We start from the raw sequence: 22872 nt of genomic DNA on the forward strand, positions 1-22872 counted from the left end.
ATTGACATCCTTACTAGTCATGTGAACATGACTACAAAAAAAATGATTACTAAGTTATCCCTTGAATATTTCACCTTTATTACCCAATATAAAAATTTACTTTTTTATTTAATAATCAATGTCAGACACTTTTTACAATTTTCATCTATCATCTCCACACTAACTTAACGTCCAAAAATCAAGTCAGAAAATCCATGTCGATTTGACTTGACTAGAACATCACCAATTTTTCACCTGGCACCAACTAAGATATCTAGATGTAATTAAGTTGTAGCTCAAATAAAATGCTTGCAAATTCTTAAAACGGGAGACGCAGATCAGCCTGGCTGTTAAAGATAATAAAACAAATATATTCTCTTCATTTCATGCATATCGATGACGAAGCCGAAAGGATTAGAAACCTATATTCTCTTCATTTCATGCATATCGACCGAATGTCCATCTATTATCTTTTGAACTATAATAATTGACAGGCAAATCAGCCTAAAAATATTCATAGATTAGGGAGAGAAGGTTCATAGAATCACCAGATCCCCAAGACATTGCCCAACGAACCAACTCCCAGAATGGAAGGGAAAAGCAAGTTAACAGTATAGCTTAAAACATTCTTGATCTGATGCCCCAATTTAAATTCATAGAACAGAATATCTTATTCAAAAAAACCGAGGCAATTTTGTACAAAAGTCAACAATAACCAGCAATTTTCAGCAACCACAATAAGAAACAATGTGCTTCAGATTAGGACAACCCATCTTCTGTTACCTTAATGATACCGCAACACTGGGAATACCAGAACAAAGTATCAAATGTTCTGCATGTTAATCTTCAGATAAAAGACTGCAACACAATATCTTATTAGCTATATATACACAACATCATATTGAAGGTATGTTAACAGCACCTTCTTTTTCACTTCCTGACATCTCTGTCGCTTGGCGTTCTGTAAACTGACGGTTATTTCCAAATTGATGTTCACAATCAAACACGAGCATGATCATGAGATTGGGGGAGATAGTAATACCTTCAAGCTACCTGGGGAAAAGGCAACTCACTTGGGTCACCACCATAATCCTCGCCTTCCACTATCATCCACTCCAGCTTAGGGCCCTGAATAACAATAAAATGAGATGGACATTCTTTATGTGGCGTGTTGGAGAAAAATCATTTACCGAGAAACAATTTCTGGAACCAATAATTAATAGATGCTTCTACTGACAGACTCACAGCAATATGAACTTGATAATTTGCTTCGACAAATGTAACCATCCATTGGCAGCAAAGATTAACACTAACAAATCCAAAATCATATGATTGATGAAGTCACACCAACACATTCAATTACCTGAACTTGGTTCTTCTTCTTTGATAGGCACTTATAACTTTGAAAATAGAGTTAAAAACAGCTTTGATATTTGAAGGCTTCTGCTACATATAAAGAAAAAACAAGACTTCCAGATCACTTGACTAATTCTGTCTAAATGACCATAATTTTTCATCAATAGAGGCAGTTCCACATATATACTTTCTTAATTGCTAACTGGAAACACTTTGTTCCTTCATCTAATTTTCTCTGGTGACAAACAAATTTAACAAAATCTGTTGCATAATTCGCCATTTACTGTATGACTGGAAACACTCTGTTGCATAATTCGCCATTTACTGTATGACTGCATTTCTTTTTACAAAACCTAAGAACAGTAATTACTTCATCACCCACCTCTTTTTACAAAGTGTAATATCATTTTTCATATTCTCACCAAGTTGAAGTGGGCATTGTGAGTGTTGACAAACACTAATGCTTTAAATGCCTTCTCTTACATCAAGATAGAATAATCAATATTTGTTGGCATAATATATTATATAATAAGCCCTTCTAAGTAAAGAAGGTTAATGATGCAACCTTTTAGCTCACATAACACAAGCTGAAAAAAGTTGCTTGACCAATCCTGCCCCTGATTTCTGAAGGAGAATAACAATGAAGGAAATGGTCAACCAAGCAACACAGACTAATTCAAATCTAAAGGAACAAAAACTGTATCCATAGAACTAAAAGATTCAAGTAGGACGACTTCTGTCCTTAAGTTTTCAACTATATGAAAATGATTGGCTTGGTGAAGATATATGGTATGGATATGACACCACATTTGGTTGTGCCATATCAACTTTTCTGTCATATTACCGTCTTAGTCAAAGAAGAAAATGTCTGAAAATTATAAAAATTCCAACAAAGGAAAAAAATCTGAAAAGCCACAGGGAAAATTTGGTTTGCAGATCTTTCTTTCCCTTAATTTATTATATGTGCACAGAAACTCAGCAAAGACATCAATATAACCATGGTATAGGAAACAGAAGGGGGTAATGCCTTTAGTTTTAGGTTTCTATATCCACATACCTTTCCCTGACGAATAATTGTTGGATATTTTCCTGTCATATCAACCACAGTGGATGGATCAGCAACTCTAATACCACCATCAACAACAAAATCAAGTCCCTGGAAAATGTCAAACAACAAAAGATCGGGTTGAACACTAAAATGTTAAAAAGGCAAATGTATCATTTGATGAACAAAAACTAACTAAATATATGATAGAAGGATTCTCAAAATACAGAAGAACCAGAATTACTACCTTTGTTCCTTCTAGGCTTTGCATATGTCTAATGTGATTAAAGACCTTATTATTAGTCTTGTCTCTTGATCAAATTTGTCTGGTTCTATAGCAGTCTTTTAACTGTTAAAGTCTCCATAGAATGACTAAAGTAGATTTGTGCTATTAGGGATCACCTAGAGCGGAAATCCTGATGATATATGTGAAGTTTCAAAACAAGGCAGATAGCAGGACCCAGAGGGTGAGGTGATGAATAGGAAGATTGCCTTTTGCAAATGATCTAAGCTCATGCAACTGAATTAACTGAGCTATTTGGATGACTTAGGCACAAATATATCACAGTAAAAAATGTACTACATAAAATGAGATACAACCCAAGAACTTATGGTTCAACTACCAAGAAGATATGTATAATTTCAGAGAATTAAAGAATTCACACATGCGTCAATGATATCATTATCATCACTTAAAAATGTCAGTTTCAATAAATTTATTTTATGTGATGGAGGAAGAGAGAGAGCCTTATTCATCAAATTCAAACAATAAGTGAAAACAGGGAACATACCTCTGGCTCATAAGTATCTGCAATTATGACAGGATCTAGCATCCACTGATCTTCTGAAGGCCACTTCACACTAAGTTCAGCATGACAGTGCAGTCGTTTGATTATTAAAAGAAATGTGTGTGAGAGAAAGAGATCGAATCTGTCTTTTAGCTTAATAATTCAAACCAACCTCGTGGAAACCAGGGGTTCATCAAGATTTTGCAATATGGCCTGACAGATAGAATCATTTGGCATGCGAACACCGACGTGCTTTCTTGACTCATATCTAGCTGTCCGTCCAGATTTTATGCACTGTTTTGGTAATTCTTTGGTTGCAGGAAGAATAAAAGTATACTGTTCAACAAGAACTGCTATCAGTTAACCACATCTCAGGATGAAAGAAAATTTCAATTTCAAAGAACTGCAAGATTATCTTCCTTACAGGCCCAGGCAAACAGTGCTTAACAGTTCTGAATATGTTTGTTTGTCCACGTCCATCACCACGAGGAAAACCAACTGTGTACTTATCTATGTCTTGAAACGAGTGACACAAGATACTGAGAGGCTGCATAAATACATTGAATCAATCAGAACTAATGCAGAATATAGACGAAAAAGGTAATAACATGTTCTGCAATTAATAACCACAAAGACACTAAAATTTAAACAATATATTTTGCATTATCAGCTGGAAAACAAAATTATATATTGTTGACAAAGTGGGAAATTTGGTCTAGTACTAAGCTTCATGAACAATGGTATCCAATCTTCCAAACTGTAACTCTTGCCTTCTTGTTTTCTATATCTTTGATTCTGCATGTGTAAGAAAAGAATTTGTCAAACAAGTTTGCGTGACATACAAGTCTAACAGAAATAATCATCGTAAAGAAAATATATTTACAAATATGACAGAAAAGAAACGTGGACACTACCTTCGGAGGCGTTCGATGGATGAATAGCTTCTCAAATCACAAACAATGGCATACCTGAAAAGATTTAATTATTCTGGTTTCAATAGCATGATGCAATGGAGATTTGCTAAGACCGTAGAAAGCTATGAATAAGCATCATATTGTTTCCATAGCACACTCTTTTTTCAGAAGACATAGGAATTCCTATGGTCCATTAATTACTGGTGAAAGCTCACAATTGATATCGCTTTCATATGCTGATGTAGTCATCAGTAGTAGATTTGAATAAAGTTTCCAATTAATTAATGTGTTGGGCTGGATAAGATATGAATGGCTCTATTACCATCCTGCATACCGTCTAAAAACTTAAAGTGGTCAGATGAAACATGATCAATGATTTCATATTATTAACAACGAGGGCGATGTTATTCCTGTAGACCACAAAACGAGAAGTTACTTTTCACAACTTATCTTCCGAATCATCAATACGGTACAATCAATAACGAAACTGCAATCTGTATTTCCAAGCGTCAAGTTCAAAACAGGGCAAACGTAATAGGCCGCAGAATTGTAGAGAAGAAATGAAACGAAGAGGAGTGACGGCATACACGGTATCAGTAGGAATCACACCGACGGCCCCTTCCTTGATAAGCTCGATGACGGGCTCCAGCCTCCAAGTCTCGGACCCCAAGGGGTCCATCTCCACGTACACCATTGCTTCCGATTTCTTTTGGATTTGTCGACCAAGAAGCAAAGGAGAGAGTTAGATTCCAAGTATGTTCGCAACAGAACCTAAACCACAATCGGATCGAAGTTGATGAGGGAGAATTGAAGGGTGGGGGGGAGGGACCGACCTTGAAGAAGCGAGGAGCGGAGTACTTCAAGCGCTTGGGGTTCCGCTTCATGAGGGCACGGACGGGGAGATACCGCGGGAGGAACGACGAGGGGGGCTGCGAGGGCAGGGGAAGGCCCGCGACGGAGCGGCGGAAGGTGAGGGATGGAGCGGCGGCCAAGAAGGCGGAGGCGATCGCCTCGAATGGCATACTCTCAAGTCGCAGCTCGAGAGAGCGAGAGCGAGAGCGAGAGAGAGAACATACGGATATTATTTTCCTCTCTTCCCTCCACCAGCTGCACCTTTGGGTCCGGTAAACCAAACCGGTTGCAACGGACCATCCCCAAACTACTTGAGTCCCACTCGTCCCACGACGAGAGACCATCAAGGAGCATCAAGGGCAGTTGGCCAGCTGCGGCCCCACCGGGAGCGACCACTTAGGGCCACGCCTGATCCCCAACGTACCCCGTACCCACGGCATAGTCTTAAGAGTGGCCATCTTCAGCGCCACGTGTGACGAGCTCAGGACGTTGAAGCAAGCCACGTTTCACTCAACGGACCACGTTTCACTAGAGGCAAGGTGCCCGAAAGAAATCAGAACAGCTATAAAAGAAGACCTACAAATCAAGTTGAAAAGCTAACAAACGGCTAGAATTAAGAGCAACAGATAAATAATGATACCAACTTCATAATTTAATCAAGAGAGAACTAACCTGATTCACAGCATCAGGAGCTTCCATTGTGATAAATGAAACATTCATCGTAACTTCGAAGAACTGGTGCATAAGCTGCGTTTCTGCCTTCTACAGTCATCACTAGTATACATTACTTGAGAATCAAAACCCGTAAATGAAAGCAAGCACGCCGAACATGAATGATAACAGCAAAATGACCGATATTTATTCACCATTGACTACACGATTAGACAACATTTTTGAATGGATAAGTCCAGCTAAAATCTTCTGAGAAAGTATAGCAACAAATGATACAGGTATTGCAAGAGGAAAAGTATATGCTGCAGGAGAGCATGCAAATGTGATGATAGGCTCCAATGTTGCGTGCATTGGGCTCTACTTTTCGTGGTCACCTTCTAAAATCTAAGGCGAGATAAGAGGCAGCAGCAGCAGCCACCTTCTCACGGAGATTAAACTTCTTGGCTATGAGTGGGCGAACGTCATCCGTACCAGCCAAGCTCTCCAAGAAGGGGAGTAACGAGAGCAGTTCATGATCGTTGCGGTTGTCAAACCAGCTCTCTATTGGAATGCCATTGTCCAACTGGAATCCAAATGCCTGATAACAAAAACAAAAATATCATCAGAAAAATCACAGCTATATGTTTCTCATTCCAGGAGACAATGAAATTTCCAGATAAGAACAAGCCGATGATATATGGCACACACCATCTGGAGATAAGGAAAGCAAATAGGGTTAGATTGCTATAATTGTCATTATATTATGGCAAGGTTTATCTTGCATTTACTTGGAACCCAGCTTGCAAATATACAAATAACAGACTTGTTGAGAGAGTATGTAAAAACTGTAACCTGAGGGGAGTTGTCTACGATGATAACATGAGCCAAATCACGGCCAAGTACAGACAGATCCTTCAAGTAATTACCATCCACAAATACACATGACTCTCGGTACACACGATGGCGAAATAATTTCCTTTTTGGGTCAAGCACATTGAGGAGCTGCTCAGCATATATGCTTTGACTTGCTGTAAATATAATTGTCTCAAACAGGCTAGCGACCTTTTCCAAGAAATCCTTGAGATAAGGCCTGCAGCGTACATAAATTGTGTGCTCTTTAAAATTGAAATTGACTGGAAATGTAAAATCTGCATCCTCACATGGTTCCAGCGTAGAATGCACCAAAGTCTCTGTGAAGTTAGCACAATAGAATTGTGAACAAGCAGGTGAAGGGAAGTTGAAGAACAGAAAAACAGATTGATCATTTAGTATCATGCATTAGCTGCATTTTTTTGTGTAAAAAGTGCACAAAATAGTATAAGAACAAGCCCAATGTTTTAAGGTACACTACAGACCTTATAAAAAAAAATTGTGCGAAAAATATTATGAACACTGGTCAAGTGAAGTCCATTATTACAACAAATGAACAAACTTTTTACCGACCAGAATGATCAAGGGAATGAAGACTTTAAAAGTTAATATCTACATTAAACAACCCTAGTGAAACTCTTACATTCTGTAACACTGAATGGTTATATCTTAAATGGTCAAGGTAATATTTTCTAATAACAGATTTCTCCTTCTTAACCCTTAAAAATTAGTCGTGTGGAATCACATAAACTCGGTCCACCATTATATGTATCTTCTCCAGCAATCACTATTTCAAAAATCAAAACAGGGGGGACTAAATCTGCTCCAGCAACAAATATTTAAATTCTGGTGTCAAACACAAGTTAAAACTCTCAATCTACATGTAGAAGTACAAGGACATTGGAATAAAACAGCTCCAGAATTCAAGGTTTCTGGAACTGAGCCATCTATAAATAGTACACTCCCAAGTCCTAAGCCCATCTTACTATAAATCAAGCAATTATAAAGATCAGAAACCAACTCAGAATGCAAACTTTTCATGGGAACTCATACTGTACTTGAATTATTGATCACCAACATATTAACATCCTCATCTTTAGTAGATGATTTTTCTTCTTCAAAGTCAGTAGCTATAAGACGATACATGAAACCTTAAATAATTTGTCATATGTCACCAAATGGTTAGCTATGATCCATTCTGATTATTGCTATTAAGTTGCTTCTATTATGTATCTACACATAACTTGGGAATAAAAGAAGTGAGTTAACTTACCAATTGGTATCAATAGTGAATTTCAAGATAATAGTACCCAATGTCTTGAATAACCCATTTTCCTTCCTCTTTTTTTATTTGATAGAGACATAGGCAGGACTCTCATGACATTGCAACCAAGGGTGTCATACCATCATGTACCCTGCATACCAAGCATGTCGCACCAGTCTGCCAGGTTCTTATTGTATTCTCAAGCAGCATCAGGACTGTGCAAAACAACCCAACCAAGGTGACTCACATTTGTCAATCAACAAGGAGATGCTATTCGGGTAGCTGTTCAAAAATATTAAAATTTGCCTAACACCCATATCATCTGAGAATTTCACATAATAATGCCGTGTACCAACATTTTGATAAGGCAACAGAGGTCATTCTGTTTGGTTTGTGCTAGGTGCCACAGAGGAACCTCTCACTAAGTCCCCTTAGTCTTCACATGATGCCGATTGTGCTAGCGTTGCTCTTGTAACATGCATAGACATGTTCGATATCTTCCAAAGCAGGGTTTTTAATTTTGAATGATACAGCCCGTACCGATCCACAAACAGACCAGTATACAAACCACCCGCTACCAGGCGATAATGTCGATTGGGGCTGTTTCCTCCCTGTTACCACCCGAAATCAATCAGTGACAGTCGATTTCAACCGTCGTTGCTCGCTACCGGGCGGTATTAGCTGAGGGAGAAGAAAAGGAGAACCTAGAGATCTGACGCCGCTCTCCCTCAACAATCTCGATCCGTCGCCGCCCTCCCTCATCGAACACCGCGGATGAGATATTACCTCCTCGTCCGAGGTGACGAGGCCTCAACTTCGTCAACGACTTCTAATCCGCATGGGGAGAAGAAGCCTCGACACGAGGAGAAAAAACCTCGGTAACGTCGCCCAAGCTTCGCGGGGAGACCTCGATGATGTCGACGATTTCTCCTAATCCGCACGAGAAGAAGCCTCGGCATGGTGAGAAGAAGCCTTGGCGATGTTGCCAAGTCCTCACGGGGAGAAGAACCTTCCCGCGAAGAAACCTCGACGACGTCGCCAAGGCTTCGTGGTTTTCTTCTCCCAACGTGGGGAGAAGAAACGATGAGATGTCGCCCCTTTTTTTTATTTTTTAACTTTCTATTATACACACACACACCACCCCCGAGCGATACGCCAAAACATATCGCTCGGTATACTCGCACCGTACCGTACCGTACCAAACTCAATACTCCGATACGATACGAAATTACAAACCTTATTCCAAAGATATGTTGCACCTCAAGGTTTTCTTTTGAGAGGTATGGAATTAGTCCATGATCCAAAATATGATTGGGCTTCCTCAAAAATATGAATAATTCATCCCGTGGATAAAGTTCTATAATTTTTTATCCAAAATACTTGAGAAAAATACTTCGGTAAAAACCTCAGCAAGCAAACTTCATACAGATCATCTGCTATCTTCCATCTTCCACAAGGTAGGTCTAAGATATTCATGATTATTCAAACAATCAAGATTTATTAAAACAATGTGAAGGGAGCCTTAGAACATGATTTTATTAAAACAATCAAGACTTACTTGCATACTCAACCTGCCTTACAAAAAACTGTATATTGATGATTTGAAAATGCAGTAAAAATCATGATACAACAATTTCAAAAGCTGCCATCACTAATCAATTGTTACCCATGATTTTGTAATAATTCAATTTACATGTTAATAATTTACCAATCACCAACAACAAATAAAAGCATTGTCAAAGAATTAAGAGTTAAAATCATGTTTTGATGAAAAATAAATAATTTGCATTTGTATCCCGCAATCAAATATCAACAATTGTATTTATACTATCAACAAGCCAAAAGTTCAATCACTAATGCTTAGGTCATATCATCACTTGATAATACAAGTTAATAACTCAGGTACATCCTTCACCAGTTTGTCAAAACTCGCTTAAAAAACAATTATTTTAGAAATGAGTTCAGCACAAAAAGACCAGAATGTTCAATATACAATCCAAATAACAAAATATGAGACAGATATTATCATAGTGATCTCCATCAACCATGAAGCATTCACATGCACAAGGAGAGAGACAGACACTCATACTAAACATCAAATAATTAAGTAGCTAACCAAAAAACACATTTAGCTAGTGAAGAGTCATTCACCATACCATCCAGATCCAGAACAAGGGTTGTTGATGGGCAGCTCCGTGTCTGTTTGGGAAGGAGCATGGGTCGAAATCTTGGAACCACCGCTGACAAATCAGGTAAATCCTTTATGAACAAGTATGGATCAAAATCATCAAACTCATCACTTTCATCAGGCTCAACACAACCATCCGTCGAAATTGTATCTTGACTGTGCTCATCAACACATTCTAGTTTAGAGTTCTGCATTGCAAGATATATAGCTGAAACTTCAGAAGAAAGGTTTCCCAAATCACTATACTCATCATCAGATTGTGTCTTTGCATGATGTCGTCCCATATCATGAGGATGGCTATGCGTGTTCTGAATATCTGAAGCTTCAAAAGATGCTGAGTTAACATTGTTTTCACAAGCAACTGCAGTGCTGCTCTTCATAGATATCTCTTGAGTTTGTAATGTCTCAGAACAACTAAAAGAACTAGCTTTTAATTCCTGAATTTCTGAATCATGATGATTTACTTTGTCTTTGATCTTTGATAACTCTGTGAAACCAATTGCAAAAATGAAAAAGTCAACAAAAATCAATGACAATGCATGGGAGTTGGTACCAAGATAGACTAGAGTGAAGATAAAGATGCTCAGAGAAGCAGCAAACCAACTCAAGTAACTGGAAAAAAAAAAAATTCAAGATGGTCATTGTAAAAAAGCAAGCAGGGAAAGAGGGAACAAACAAAATAAGAACAGATCATCAGGCAAAAAGGTTGTGGATCTACATAACTAGATTCCGTAAAGAAAATATAACAAAAAAAGGCAAAAAAAGAAGAAAAAAAAAAGAAAAATCAAGTAAAAAAGCCAAAAAATAAATCTACAGACCAAGAGCCATGAGCAGTTCTGGAAACCAGGATAGACAACTTCAAAATTGAAAATTTTATCAATGAGAACTCTCAAGTTCAACCATTCCCCAATAACAAAGCTAGTCTAAAAATCAAAGAAATTACAGGTTTAATCTTGCGGCCCTTAAGAAGGAAATAATATGAAGATGATGAAAAAGAGTCACATTTCAATCACCACTAAATACGACAATTTAGATTTTAAATTTAAAGGTAAGTATTATAACTTCTGGTTCATCAAAGAAACTTCCCATACAAGATAAACAACTGCATAAAAATAGCTAAATTAAGATAACTGCAGAATTAAAACTTGCCAAAAATGTTAAAAGATATGAAGTCGATTAGGGGAAAATGAAGCTTGCAGAGGCTATTATGCAACAACAATGAATTCAAATATAGTCCTCATTTACATGAATCCCCTCCTTCCATTCAGCCTATTAAAAGCAAAGTCCTTGTATATAAGGCTGACAACCCTTCTCTAGTCTTCATCTGTTTAACAGCACTAGCATTTTGAACTTAACATGGTTTACTGACAGACTCAATGAACATTTTTGGACATGTTTATACCAACCTCAACCATCTTCTCTCAAATTATCAAGAGGTTTGAACAACTGTTGGTAAAAGCAAAGTTAAAGGCTATTAACTAAAACAGCATTCAAAAGATGGAGGAGAAAAAAAACCAAAATCCAAAATACCATTTGTACCGTGGAGAAGCTTGTTTATTAATTAAGAGCTAAGACTATAATCGATTTAGGCATTAAAGTGGATAAGATTATCCTACTGCAGTGAATCTCGACAAAATACAAATACAAATGGTATACATCATTCAGTTATACATGTCATACCCTGAACTATCCCCTGCAGGGCCAAGACCCAGCGAGTTGAATAATATCATATAGCAAAAAATATGATAAAGTCTCAGTTTCACAGTCATAGTCGTAGGGGTTTGTCTTTTCTTAGCTCAACTTCCCTCTTCTTCCTTTCCTCTCTTCTTTTTTCTTATTTTAAGGCTCTCAGAGAGCCCAGAATTCATCCAAATCAACCAACTCCCGATGAGTTTTATTAACCATAGCTATTCCAACCAATTTCTGCCTATAAGGTCAAGAAATCAGCTAAAACAATACATGTCTTACATAACACCAATACAGATAGAGCATCTCATTTCGAAACCGACTGATATTGAAATATGTTTACAAGTTCCATTATGGACAGATGAATTCATGAGGCTCCAAATAATGGATGTATAGGGGAAGTCAAATCTATGCAGCCTAGTTTTGCACATAAAATAGGTATTCCCATGACCTGAAATTTTGACACCTGGGTTTGAAGACAGCAACCTTGTCATACCTCCAAGGCATGCCCTCAGTCAAAGAACACAACAACCAAAGTTAAATAAGCATAAATATAGATGGAAAACGGCATTTGCATAAAGGTAAAACCTTTTAACCTATCAAAATAACAAAATGAAGTACCTTTCTCAAGAATGCTACCAGAGGTGTCCTTTGGGTGATGAAAGACAGGAGAAAAGATGGTTTCCGACATACAATTTGCAGTGGTAACATCAGATAGCTCCTGTTGCATCCATGCAAAAGTCAATGTTAAGAGTTACATGGAATTGTTAACATGCAAATGCAAAACATCTCTGATTTCAACTTTGAAGAACAAAGAGATGATCGTTATACAGGATGGCCAACAAAAGAAAAGCAGGACTGCTTTTGGGCAAGCACATGGACCTCATTTCCAACTAGATCAACTGCTCCATGACCCAGGCCTGTTTATGTTGAACCACAAGAAATCCCAAAACAAGGTATTAAATGTTGTGCAGACCAGTACTTACCCAGCAATATTTACCAGTCCAAGAGTGAACTGTTCATGATCAGTTCATTGGTTACCAAGCAATAACCCTCTTAAACCAAGCCAGTAAGCCTAATTCCTATTTTTATTTAGGGTTTTAGCAACCCACATCCCCATATACCCTTCTCTTGATCTTTGTCAACCATTCCCTCGCATGCCCACCCATAGCACTACCCACCGCCAAGTACTCCTCTTCCTCCACCTACTTCTTCTGCCCCTCCTCTTACTCTTCATCTTCTCCTTCTACTTGTCTTCTTCCCCCTTCTGGTATTACGGTATGTACCAAGCATATTGTGTTTGTCTTGGACACATTATGGTCCAGCCAGAGAGTTGCTTGGGTCTAGTACCCAAGATTATAAACAATTCCTAAAAGAATTATCAACATATAGGAAACTTTTTATAAATATGGAAATAAATGGATAATATGTTATGAAAACAATTGCACATTATTTTAAATCCTTTTTTACCATGTTATGGTTCTGCAATTGACAGAAATTACTCCAAGTTCATTCGGATAGTATGACTAATTTGATGAATGCTCAAAATCTAATGTTGAAACCTAAAGATTAAATATTTTGTATAGGTCAAACATCCTTCTGGAGGGCAATCACCCGCAACACCTGTACCAACATTAATATGCATGGAAGATGATTGTGTAGAAACAAGTTATATCTCAAGAAGTGTAAAAGAAACTCAAAAGATCCACAGATATATCAAAAGCCAATTTGGAAAATAACTTGTCTAACATCCTAAATAGGTTCCTGATCACCAACTTTAAGGGAAGAGTACATGAAAGAAGACCATCATGAACAAAGCTCTTTCTTACACTAACAAGAAAAACATCAGTACTCATATATCAAACCTCTTTCATGAAGATTTTTACAGACTAAAAACATTATTTCATTCTCCATCTTTCAACATTTAAAAGATGTGCCTCATAACCAATTGTAAACATGAAGGCACCTTCAAAACCAATTTGCCAGAGAGAATAAAAAGTGTCAATAATGGGATATCTAATTCAAACACATGAAATAATAAAGGATTTGATAGCCAAGTGAAGAAAATTGTCGCAAAAAACTAGCACAGAGCAAACGACTATCAGTACATATTGGAAAAAGTGACAAAAAAAGGGTTCCACTTGTATTAAAATAGTCAAAGATTATGGATCAATGAGCATCCCAGAATAAAACTATCAATGCAAATCTGGATAATGTCCTTTTTGCTGCAATACACACACAAAATGAACAAAATAAATTGCAATGAATCTCTTAAGAGTTAAGACAAGCCAAATACTCCAGTGAAAAAGAAGAAAAATAACCTTATGAGAAAGGGAAGTCTGATATGCAAAACAAGAGCTCTGATTCTCATCTTGAGACGCACAACAATCAGAACCCAAATTCCTTCCAGTTTCTTCATATGGATTTTGTTTTGAAGGTATTCTAACTGAAATTGGAAACAGAAATTCCATAACAATTATGCGCAAAGATTTTGCAACCATATTTGAAACATTAATTTCAATAAAACATATATAAACAAGATCTTGGATATATTCCAAAAGCAAACATCCAATGCACAAGCAAATTACATAAACTGAGAGAAAGTAGGCAACTCTATTCTTCTCTTGATCCAATGAATAATATGCTTAGGCAACACAGAACCCAACCATGAAACTTCAAATAATAAAAAGGGTGAGTCATAACAGATGAAGCTAATGTAATTTCTTTAAGCTTCTAACTTTCTTCAGCACAAAGTGCCTACATTAATATATTGATAAATTAATAGTCACACACATTTCTGTCTAGCAATATATGCATGATTATTTGCCTCCTGCATATGTCTGTTGCTAAATGTTTCTAAAATAAAGTGAAAAAATCGTGCAAAACTTATCTTCACTTACTTCAGACCACTATCTAATAAGAATAAGTTACTTTTCATGCAATGCAATAGAAATAATGTGATCAAGACAATGAACACTTTACCAAATTTCTGCTTTTTAGCAGATGATGTGATCAGTTCTGTGACTTTCTTTTCAGATATCAGAGTCACCTTTTTCTGCAGTCTGCAAGATCTAGTGTTCGCATGTTCTCTGGATGCATTTCTTGGAAGAACTTTTTTCCTTGTTTGCATTGTCAAGCCGAGGAAAATAACTGAGCCTCAACAACTATGTATATCCAACTTCAGCAAAAGCCATCCAGATGAAAGAAAGATATTGCTCTTGAGTAGCCTTCAGGTATAAAATATGTAGAATAATGATGTCCCATAAGCCTACCAGCTCAGAATGATTTAAAAAGATGTAATAAAATTCTCAGCAAATTTGTGGGTCAATCTAAATCAGATGACAGACTTGTCAAATCAATGACCAGAAGCAACTGGGATACTTGCAACTTCGATCAATGCAGATGACGCCTATATACCTAACAAAAAAAAATGTCAATAAGTTTTCATGATGCAAAATTGATAGGATTAGCAAACATATGAAAGACAAAAAAAACAATTAGCATGAATAAATTGTGTGCAGAAAAAACAATGGAACAGTTAGCTAAGCTGGTATCATACATTGTGGAATCAAAACTGCATAATGAATAAAGAAGAGAACCAAATTATTTGTCTTCACAAAATTCATCATTCTAATCAAAACATATGATTAGTAAGATATGAGGAATTGAAATCCAACCTTGTGGTAAAAGTCAACTAGTAGGCAAATCCTAGTTACTAGTCCTGGTATCAAGTTTCATAAGTCCATGTATCTCACGAACGAAACAAAGACACATATCATCATTTGAGTTGGCTATCACCCCACTGATTACATCATTCCTTTAGTGCTTAAAAGCATTGAACTTGACTTCGAAAAGTAATTATAATCATAGTAATAACATGCAGAAGTTGAAATTAGCTGCAACGCCAGTCAAGAAGATGATCATAATTTAACATCATATCATGCAAACCAACTACTGCAACCTAATAAAGCATTTCCAATAAAACTGATATTGATAATTTATTATTGTAAAAAAGAAAAATTCGAACAATTCTATTAATCATATAAGAACTGAACATATAAAATTCTCTCCCATCATATGAATTAAAATCGTCTCACATCTATAAACAGAATGAGAAAAATATAGGAATTTCTCAAACCTATTTTAAATTTAAAGTGTCGAGCTTTAAAACATAAATTCTGCATCCCTGCAAATTTTCAGGAGATTCAATTCATAATACTATAACTAATATAAGGTTTTCATATCTTCTTTGTAAACCTTAACAGATTAGAATTTGTGGAATGTCACAACCCTAATATGGTCAACATTGTCAACAGCAAAGATACTATAACAACCAGTACATCAGTTAGTCAACTAGAATTTTTGTTAATACATAGTAAAATCAGACCCACATGTTTGATATAGTATTCTGTCTTAGATTTAAAGAAAAATCAAGAGCTATGTCTAAATGTTCTTATTTACAAAATCAACAAATGGACAACTAGATGAAGTAGGTCAGTCCTTAAGCACAGGTATCAAGAATTAAGAACAAGTACACAAGAAAAAGAACATTATTCTCTGATAAACAAACTTCTGAGTTGTGAAACACACCAAGTCCTTCCGTCTATTATTTTGCAGTACAAACTACTGTGACCTTTTAAAAGTACCACTAATATAACAATTGGGGAATAAGCTATTTCCTCCTTCCATGCTTCCCTTCAACTGGAATTAAAGTTTTGTTTAAAAAAAAGGACCATCACAATAAAGAAGAACATGGCAGGCAACTTATACATTTGAAAAACAGATGCAGTTTGTATGACAGAAAAAAAAAAAATTCATGCTAATATCAGCAAAAATTAAGCTTATCCTAATATAAACTTCATTTGACTAATTTTACATCTAAAAATATTGGTGTGATGTTGATGTATCAGACCACATACCAATGGTTTTGGTATGTGGGTTCAAAACCTTATCCAAAAATTGTTTACACCTAACATACTAATCTGATGATGATATACTATCTCACTTACCCTTAAATTGAAGGTTCAGAATCTCATCTGTCGATCATCATCCACCAAATAAGATGAATGCCCCATCATGAATCCATTGGTCAAATTAGTAAAGACAACAACACAAATCAGAATGGCTCCAATTTGTTTTCATTTTTCTCAATCTTTCTGTTCATGTTCAACTTAATCTTGATAGTTGCTTACACGGTTTGGCTAAAACAAAGAAAAACTTATTATTTCAACCTTAGCTGTTTTCTTATTCTTCATACCAAAAACTGACAGTCCAATTTGTTCAAGAAGCTTCAGTTAGCGATTAATATCCCTAATTAAATTTGACACTGCAAGCGGGGGTATCATGTCCACCTGATATCACCGCATGGTTTTAGTCCTACCAATTCAACATAGAAGCATTATTGAATTACTTTTTTTCACAGTTCACATCCATATTAAATACATCTAATATTCAGTTCTCTAGCAGTTGAACTTCGTACTAGCACAAGGTCGATCGAACAATAGTCAGCCATCCTATGACACGTAGTCATTTGACACGATTTCAAACAAAGCACTTCCTCACGAACAAATGTAATCATATATACAGTCATCCAATTTTTCTTCTTATTCATTGAAATTCAAGCTATAATTGTATCAGATCCTGTTACTGCTTAAGTTTCAGACCAAATGTTCTACAGTTCCTTCATTCTTATTAAAGCACACAAAAAAGAGTCCTTGTTTTCATCTGAAATCATTTGAAATCTGTAAGAATCCAACGTATATACTGCCCGGTTCATTAGGAGACAGCGATGTAACATAGCAACGTTTTGAATCATTCTGAGAGTATTGCATCGCCTTGCATCATCTATATAATCAATCCTCAAGCAAATCAGAGCTTCTTTAGAGCGCAGTACTACTCGCTCATATCGAGCAAGGATGCTAAGTTGCGACGCGGCACAACAAAATCCAGATCACTAGCATTCGTCGAGCTCGACGAGTGCTGGGATCACAATCAGCGTCCCTTCCGCGAATCACACAAGGAGAAGCACGAAACCGAACCCCTAGCATCAAACAACTACAACAACTAAAGCGACACGATCCACCGAACCCAGCATTCAAGCTGCGTGTACAGTAATCCACTCCAGAAAAAGCAACGAAAAGCGAGAAATCAGAGAGACCAAAGGACGGGAACTGACCATTCCACCCGATCCAAAGCAGAAGCCGCAGAGAGCGATCCAAGCCCTAAGCCTCCGCCAGTAGAACGGCAGGGTTTCTCCTCTCACGGCGACGAATCGCGAGACGTTGCCGAGGGTTTTGAGGGTTTGAGTAGAGAGAGAGAGAAGATTGGAAAAAGAAAGTATAAATGGCTGCTGTCGAATGAGAGGTAGACGATACGGACACGTGGACTTCAAGAGCCGTGCAAAGGACGATCTGCGGTGGATCTCGTTTGGGCACGAATGGAGATGTCCAGGTGGTGAGTAACGGCAGGAATTGCATCAAAATGATTGTTTGAAAGAGGGATTTGGAGCGGATGGGGTCACTGTGGGTTGGGCGTGTGACGAGGGGATCGAGTTCGGGCCCGAGCGCGACGATAACGGGATGTGGAGTTGGGGAAATTTGAAATTTGGGGGGGAGTCGAAACGCAAATTTTGGGGGATTTATGGCGGACTCGCTTTCATTATTTTTTTGAGGCGCCGCGCGTCGTGGCGTTCTCGTGATCGGAAGATCCTTACCGTCCATTCGATCGATCGATCATGCGCGCAAATTTAAAGTTTATACTTATTATTGCTTATTGTAGATCCTATTTTACAAGTAAGAATACTGTTAATCCATCTATATGATGGGTAAGGATACGAATAAGTTTGGACCCATGCCAAAGTAGATATAGATAACGACCTGTAATATATATGAGTTTTAGATTGAAAATGTATGTATAGTTTGAAATTATATGATTGTATCAAGCACTAATATGTTAAAAAAAATTATCATTTTATTTAATAAATTTTAAATTTATTTATTTACTATGTTATTATTGACATAAATAGAAAGGTGTTAACCTTACTATTAACCTTATTTATCTTATGAAAAGAGTCTTTGATATTTCCATTTACCACAAAATAATTAGAGGATGAATGCATTTGACAAAACTAGCAAAGACCAACAGATTAGATATATAGATTAGGTCTAGTTAGGTAAGGCTTGTTGTCAAGCCATTGCCTTAGTTCACTATGATTGTAGATGATGATGACATGTATTTTGACAAAGTCTCTATCCATTATTTCACACCTTGTCAGGATATGTTATGTATCAGAATTATTGCTGCAATCATGAGGGGTCTCATAGCTTTGACAAGCAACAATAATATTTTAGTTCTTCCTTTTCCTGTTGGTTTGGTGCCATTGCATAGTCATCAAGCTCAGTCAATACAATATTCCTCTTTGAGGATAAAAGTATGGAAATGAAAACTTGCAAGTCTCTGTGAAACCAACTGAATCATGCAGACTGCAAGTCTTTGTGAGAATTGATATTTGACAAAGAAATTAATTGACTTGATCTCAAATATTATTATTGGTCATTAGGTTGGATAACATCATTGGAGAGTGTGTGAATAATCAAAGAAGAAAAGAATTATCTATAGATGAAACTACAAGCACATCATAATTGATATTTACAATGCTTAGATGAATGTATTATTATTAACTAAGAACTATGATAACACAATAAATTGTTAACATAGGCTAAGTTTTGTATAAAAAGTCTTATTTTTCTTGAATCTTTTTCCTTGTGATATCACATAGGTCTTTGTGATCATACAAATCAAGAAGCATTTCAGCATTAGTTAATCAAAATAGGGAAGAACACAATCCACAATTTAAACAATCCAAAAAAAAAAAGGAAATATATTTGGAATCGAGTTTGAATTTGGATAGATATAAAATACACATGATCTTGAATAAACATCGAGAGAGAGAAGAAAGCTGTGAAATGAATTCACAGGACCCTCTTGCACTTTACATCAAGAGAAAAGGGGGGAGAGAAGGCTTTGGTGCTTTGGCGTGCATGCGGAGGTCGAGCTAGCTAGCCCAGGTAGACGTGGATGCCGATGACGAGCATGAAGACGGCGGCGAGGCCCAAGAAGATGATGGAGTGGATGAAGATAGCGACGCCGCTGGTCTGTAGCGAGCCGAACTCCACCACCCGGCCCTTGCCCGGTATCTGGAACAGTAGCCCCGGCGACAGCAGCACGAAGAGCACCACCGCCACAAACACCGGCCCCCAGTCCGCCATCTCTCTCTCTCTCCTCCTACAACAACCGATACCACTGAGCTGCTGTGCTTCCTGTGTTGGAGTCTATGCAAGAGGACTTGAGAGCGAGAGGATGAGGGAGGGATAAGGAGAAAGAGGCCTACCTGCACCATAAGAACCGGAGGACTCAGTCAAGTTTCTCTTGTCATGTTGCTGATGAGGAGGAAGAAGACAGGAGTCGCGGTGGCTTTCCGAGCTTCTCAGTTGGGTCCAGGCAAGCATGAATAGACCTGCCACCTTCTTCCTCTTCACGTCCTTTTCAGGTCAACCTAATTCCTATTAACTTAAAACTTTACCAATGTTAATTGATACAATATTGAGCTCTCAATCTCAAATGAGAAACATGACTACATCATCATCGACATCGACTAAAGACTTGCAAAGGTCTATTCTTTATGCTCGAATGGTCATTTTACGGAGTGATGATAGATAGCATTTTGTTAGTTTCTTCTTCGTTCATACTCGACATGAAGAAGAAGAAGAAGAAGGAGGAGGGAGGTCAAACGATTGACTAATTGAATTATATTAATAAAAATAAAAAATTAATATTAAAATAGGATGGTAGGGACGATGATGACACGACAATAAACTCTTGAATTAAGGAGACTAATGTTTTTTTGGAAATAATTAAATATGACTGATTGCATATACATATGATTTAGATGCTCTAATTAGTGAATCCAACTAATTTATGTTCCTGATTTTTTTATAATTTTCTAATTAGGAGACTAATGTTTTTCGGTGTAGTTTGTGTCCCATATGTGATATATATATATATATATATATATATATATATATATATATATATATATATATATATATATATATATGCTATTTTCTATGATTAATGTATTTACATATATATACATATAGACTAATTAATCTATTTTTGAGTTTTGGATTTCTAATAGTTAATTGGAGGTATATTTGAAAAAAAAGAATTTGAGTTTTGATATGTTTCTCAATTACTATTCTAATTAGGTTATCTAAAACCAAATTTATTGAATGAGTTGCTCAACATCTTTGTAGACTAAGAATATATATTATAAAATAAAAAACTACAGAGACATTTGCACCCAAATATGTTCAACTCAAGTAAGGCATATATTTTGATTTGAAGGTAATATTTTATTTCTGAACTATATTGATTGAGCATTATCTTAATATGAATTTTAGGGGAAGGAATGTAATCACCAAATATTTTGTTTTCTCCTTTTTCTGAAAATTAAAGACTTCCCATATTTGTTCTTAATTCAAATTTATGATGTAATTGAATACTAGCATGATTAGAGGATAGATTAAGAAGGTTTTAATTAGGGTCTGTACCTTCATGGAGTTCATATGCTTCTCTAATTATAATCCAAAGTGAGGAAATAATTAAAATATATTTTCTTAATGGTGAGGGAGAAAGTTAGGAATCTAATTAATTAACCAAAACAAATCAATTGTATTTTCTTTTCTAAAGTGGAGCCTCCCTTCTCTCCTATATAATGCTAGTTAGAGCTTATATTTAGGGACGAGAGGAGTCTCCCGGCAGAGGAATTTGAGGTAGGAGAGGGAACTCCATCTCGAAGAACGATTCTCTACCTTTATTTTAATTTAAATCTTTTAGTACTAATAATATTTCTGAAAATTTTGAATGTTAAATTTAGTCATATATTTGTAAATATCATGATCTATGATAATATCATTCTAATTAGTTTAAACTTTAATTATGATTAATGCATTTTTATGCTATTTTCTATTCAATTAGATTTAATTATCTCACAACATATTAACCATTTAGATTGCCATGTTCACGATTTTTATGAGATTTAAGCTATTAACCTTTAGAGGATTTATTCATTTTGAAATATCTTATTTATTTGGTTTATCATGTTTTTGAAATTAATTAATGATTATTTACATGTCTCATTTTATTAAGTTGTTACTGATTTAATTAATATCATGACTTAGATTAATCGTTTTGTAATTTAATTAAAGGATAGCTTTGGCTTGACTCGAGTCTAACCTAAGTTAAATTGTTCAATTAAATTGGGTCAAACCTGATTAACATGTTGCCGAAGCAACTCAGGATTCATGAAGTAAGTTCTATAAGGTGATTTATGGATAATATAAAAAGAAAAGAGAAGTCATTTTGTTATATGTTTCATCGAGGAGTGCTTGTAATAAGGATGAGCATATGTCATTCATCAATTAAAGAAGCGCCTTCGAGGAGTGCTTCTAATAAGGATGAGCATATGTCATTCATCAATTAAAGAAGCATAATTGCCTTCGAGAAGTGCTTCTAATAAGGATGAGCATGTCATTCATCAACTAAAGAAGCATAATTGCCCTGTTGTATTGGCTAGATTAAAGAGAACTTGCCAAGGTTGAAAGTAAACCTTGGTAACTCCCGTAGGAGACTAGCCTCTTGTATGACTCGAGTCATTGCTAAGCTCGAGCAATCATACAGTTCTCCTACTTTATTATGTATATGTGCAAATTAAGAATAGTTCTAATAAGTAAAGTCTCAAAATAAGAAAGAATCGCTTAAATCTCATCAATTGGATTTATGAAGTCAGCATTTTAAGAAAGAGTCGCTCAAATCTCATCAATGGTATCCTCTTTGTTGAGGTAGGGGTTACCGAGTTTCTCTAAGCTTATAAGATAGTTTGTTGGTGATTAACTTCTCATAAACCCAAATTTTAACTCTTTGCAAGGGGTAGTTAAGATAAAGAGGCCTTAACCCAGATAAGGGCCTTGGGCGATAAGGCTTGGGCCAAGAAGGTATCTTATTTTTTATATCTATCTTCCTTTTTCTTTTTGGTGGCATAGGATAAAGCCTTGAAGAAATTCATGTCTGCACAAAAAATAAAATAAGTTAAGAACACATTCAGAAAGAGAAAATGAGGAGCATGAGCTCGAATACCAACCTTTAGGTGTGACACTTAAGCCAGGTTTAATAAGTCATAATTCACTTATCTATGTAATAGCGGTGAAATAAGATAAAGC

General features: G+C 36.3%; 3 protein-coding genes across 8 annotated transcripts; all 3 read right to left on the reverse strand.

Moving 5' to 3' along the window:
* Window positions 1-738: 738 nt before the first annotated feature.
* Window positions 739-5448, reverse strand: LOC103971095 (uncharacterized). Of its 3 annotated transcripts, XM_009385047.3 has the most exons (11): window positions 4916-5448; window positions 4670-4788; window positions 4083-4136; window positions 3939-3963; window positions 3593-3715; window positions 3341-3504; window positions 3172-3241; window positions 2393-2491; window positions 1022-1107; window positions 902-940; window positions 739-780 (listed from the first exon to the last, which is right to left on the reverse strand). In XM_009385047.3, the coding sequence occupies exons 1-9, from the start codon at window positions 5276-5278 to the stop codon at window positions 1024-1026; spliced, it is 1101 nt and encodes a 366-aa protein (XP_009383322.2). In that variant the 5' UTR covers window positions 5279-5448; the 3' UTR covers window positions 739-780; window positions 902-940; window positions 1022-1023. The 3 variants fall into 3 exon arrangements, with proteins under 3 accessions (XP_009383322.2, XP_009383321.2, XP_009383320.2); XM_009385046.3 differs by having other exon boundaries at window positions 739-940; XM_009385045.3 differs by having other exon boundaries at window positions 739-1107; window positions 4916-5441.
* A 316-nt stretch (window positions 5449-5764) lies between these two features.
* LOC103971096 (uncharacterized) lies at window positions 5765-17925 on the reverse strand. 4 transcript variants are annotated; one of them, XM_018820824.2, is made up of 8 exons: window positions 17769-17925; window positions 14941-15010; window positions 14576-14820; window positions 13915-14039; window positions 12215-12314; window positions 9876-10394; window positions 6438-6775; window positions 5765-6183 (listed from the first exon to the last, which is right to left on the reverse strand). In XM_018820824.2, the coding sequence occupies exons 3-8, from the start codon at window positions 14721-14723 to the stop codon at window positions 5977-5979; spliced, it is 1437 nt and encodes a 478-aa protein (XP_018676369.1). In that variant the 5' UTR covers window positions 14724-14820; window positions 14941-15010; window positions 17769-17925; the 3' UTR covers window positions 5765-5976. The 4 variants fall into 4 exon arrangements, with proteins under 4 accessions (XP_018676369.1, XP_065011998.1, XP_065011999.1 ...); XM_065155926.1 differs by having other exon boundaries at window positions 14576-15010; XM_065155927.1 differs by lacking the exon at window positions 17769-17925 and adding an exon at window positions 15271-15346 and having other exon boundaries at window positions 14576-15010.
* A 1548-nt stretch (window positions 17926-19473) lies between these two features.
* On the reverse strand, window positions 19474-19980 carry LOC135641782 (uncharacterized). The gene has a single exon (XM_065157491.1). The coding sequence runs from the start codon at window positions 19858-19860 to the stop codon at window positions 19651-19653; it is 210 nt and encodes a 69-aa protein (XP_065013563.1). The 5' UTR covers window positions 19861-19980; the 3' UTR covers window positions 19474-19650.
* Window positions 19981-22872: the final 2892 nt, after the last annotated feature.

Source organism: Musa acuminata, chromosome BXJ3-6 (genome assembly GCF_036884655.1).
Source record: "Musa acuminata AAA Group cultivar baxijiao chromosome BXJ3-6, Cavendish_Baxijiao_AAA, whole genome shotgun sequence".
Taxonomy (NCBI): Eukaryota; Viridiplantae; Streptophyta; class Magnoliopsida; order Zingiberales; family Musaceae; genus Musa; species Musa acuminata.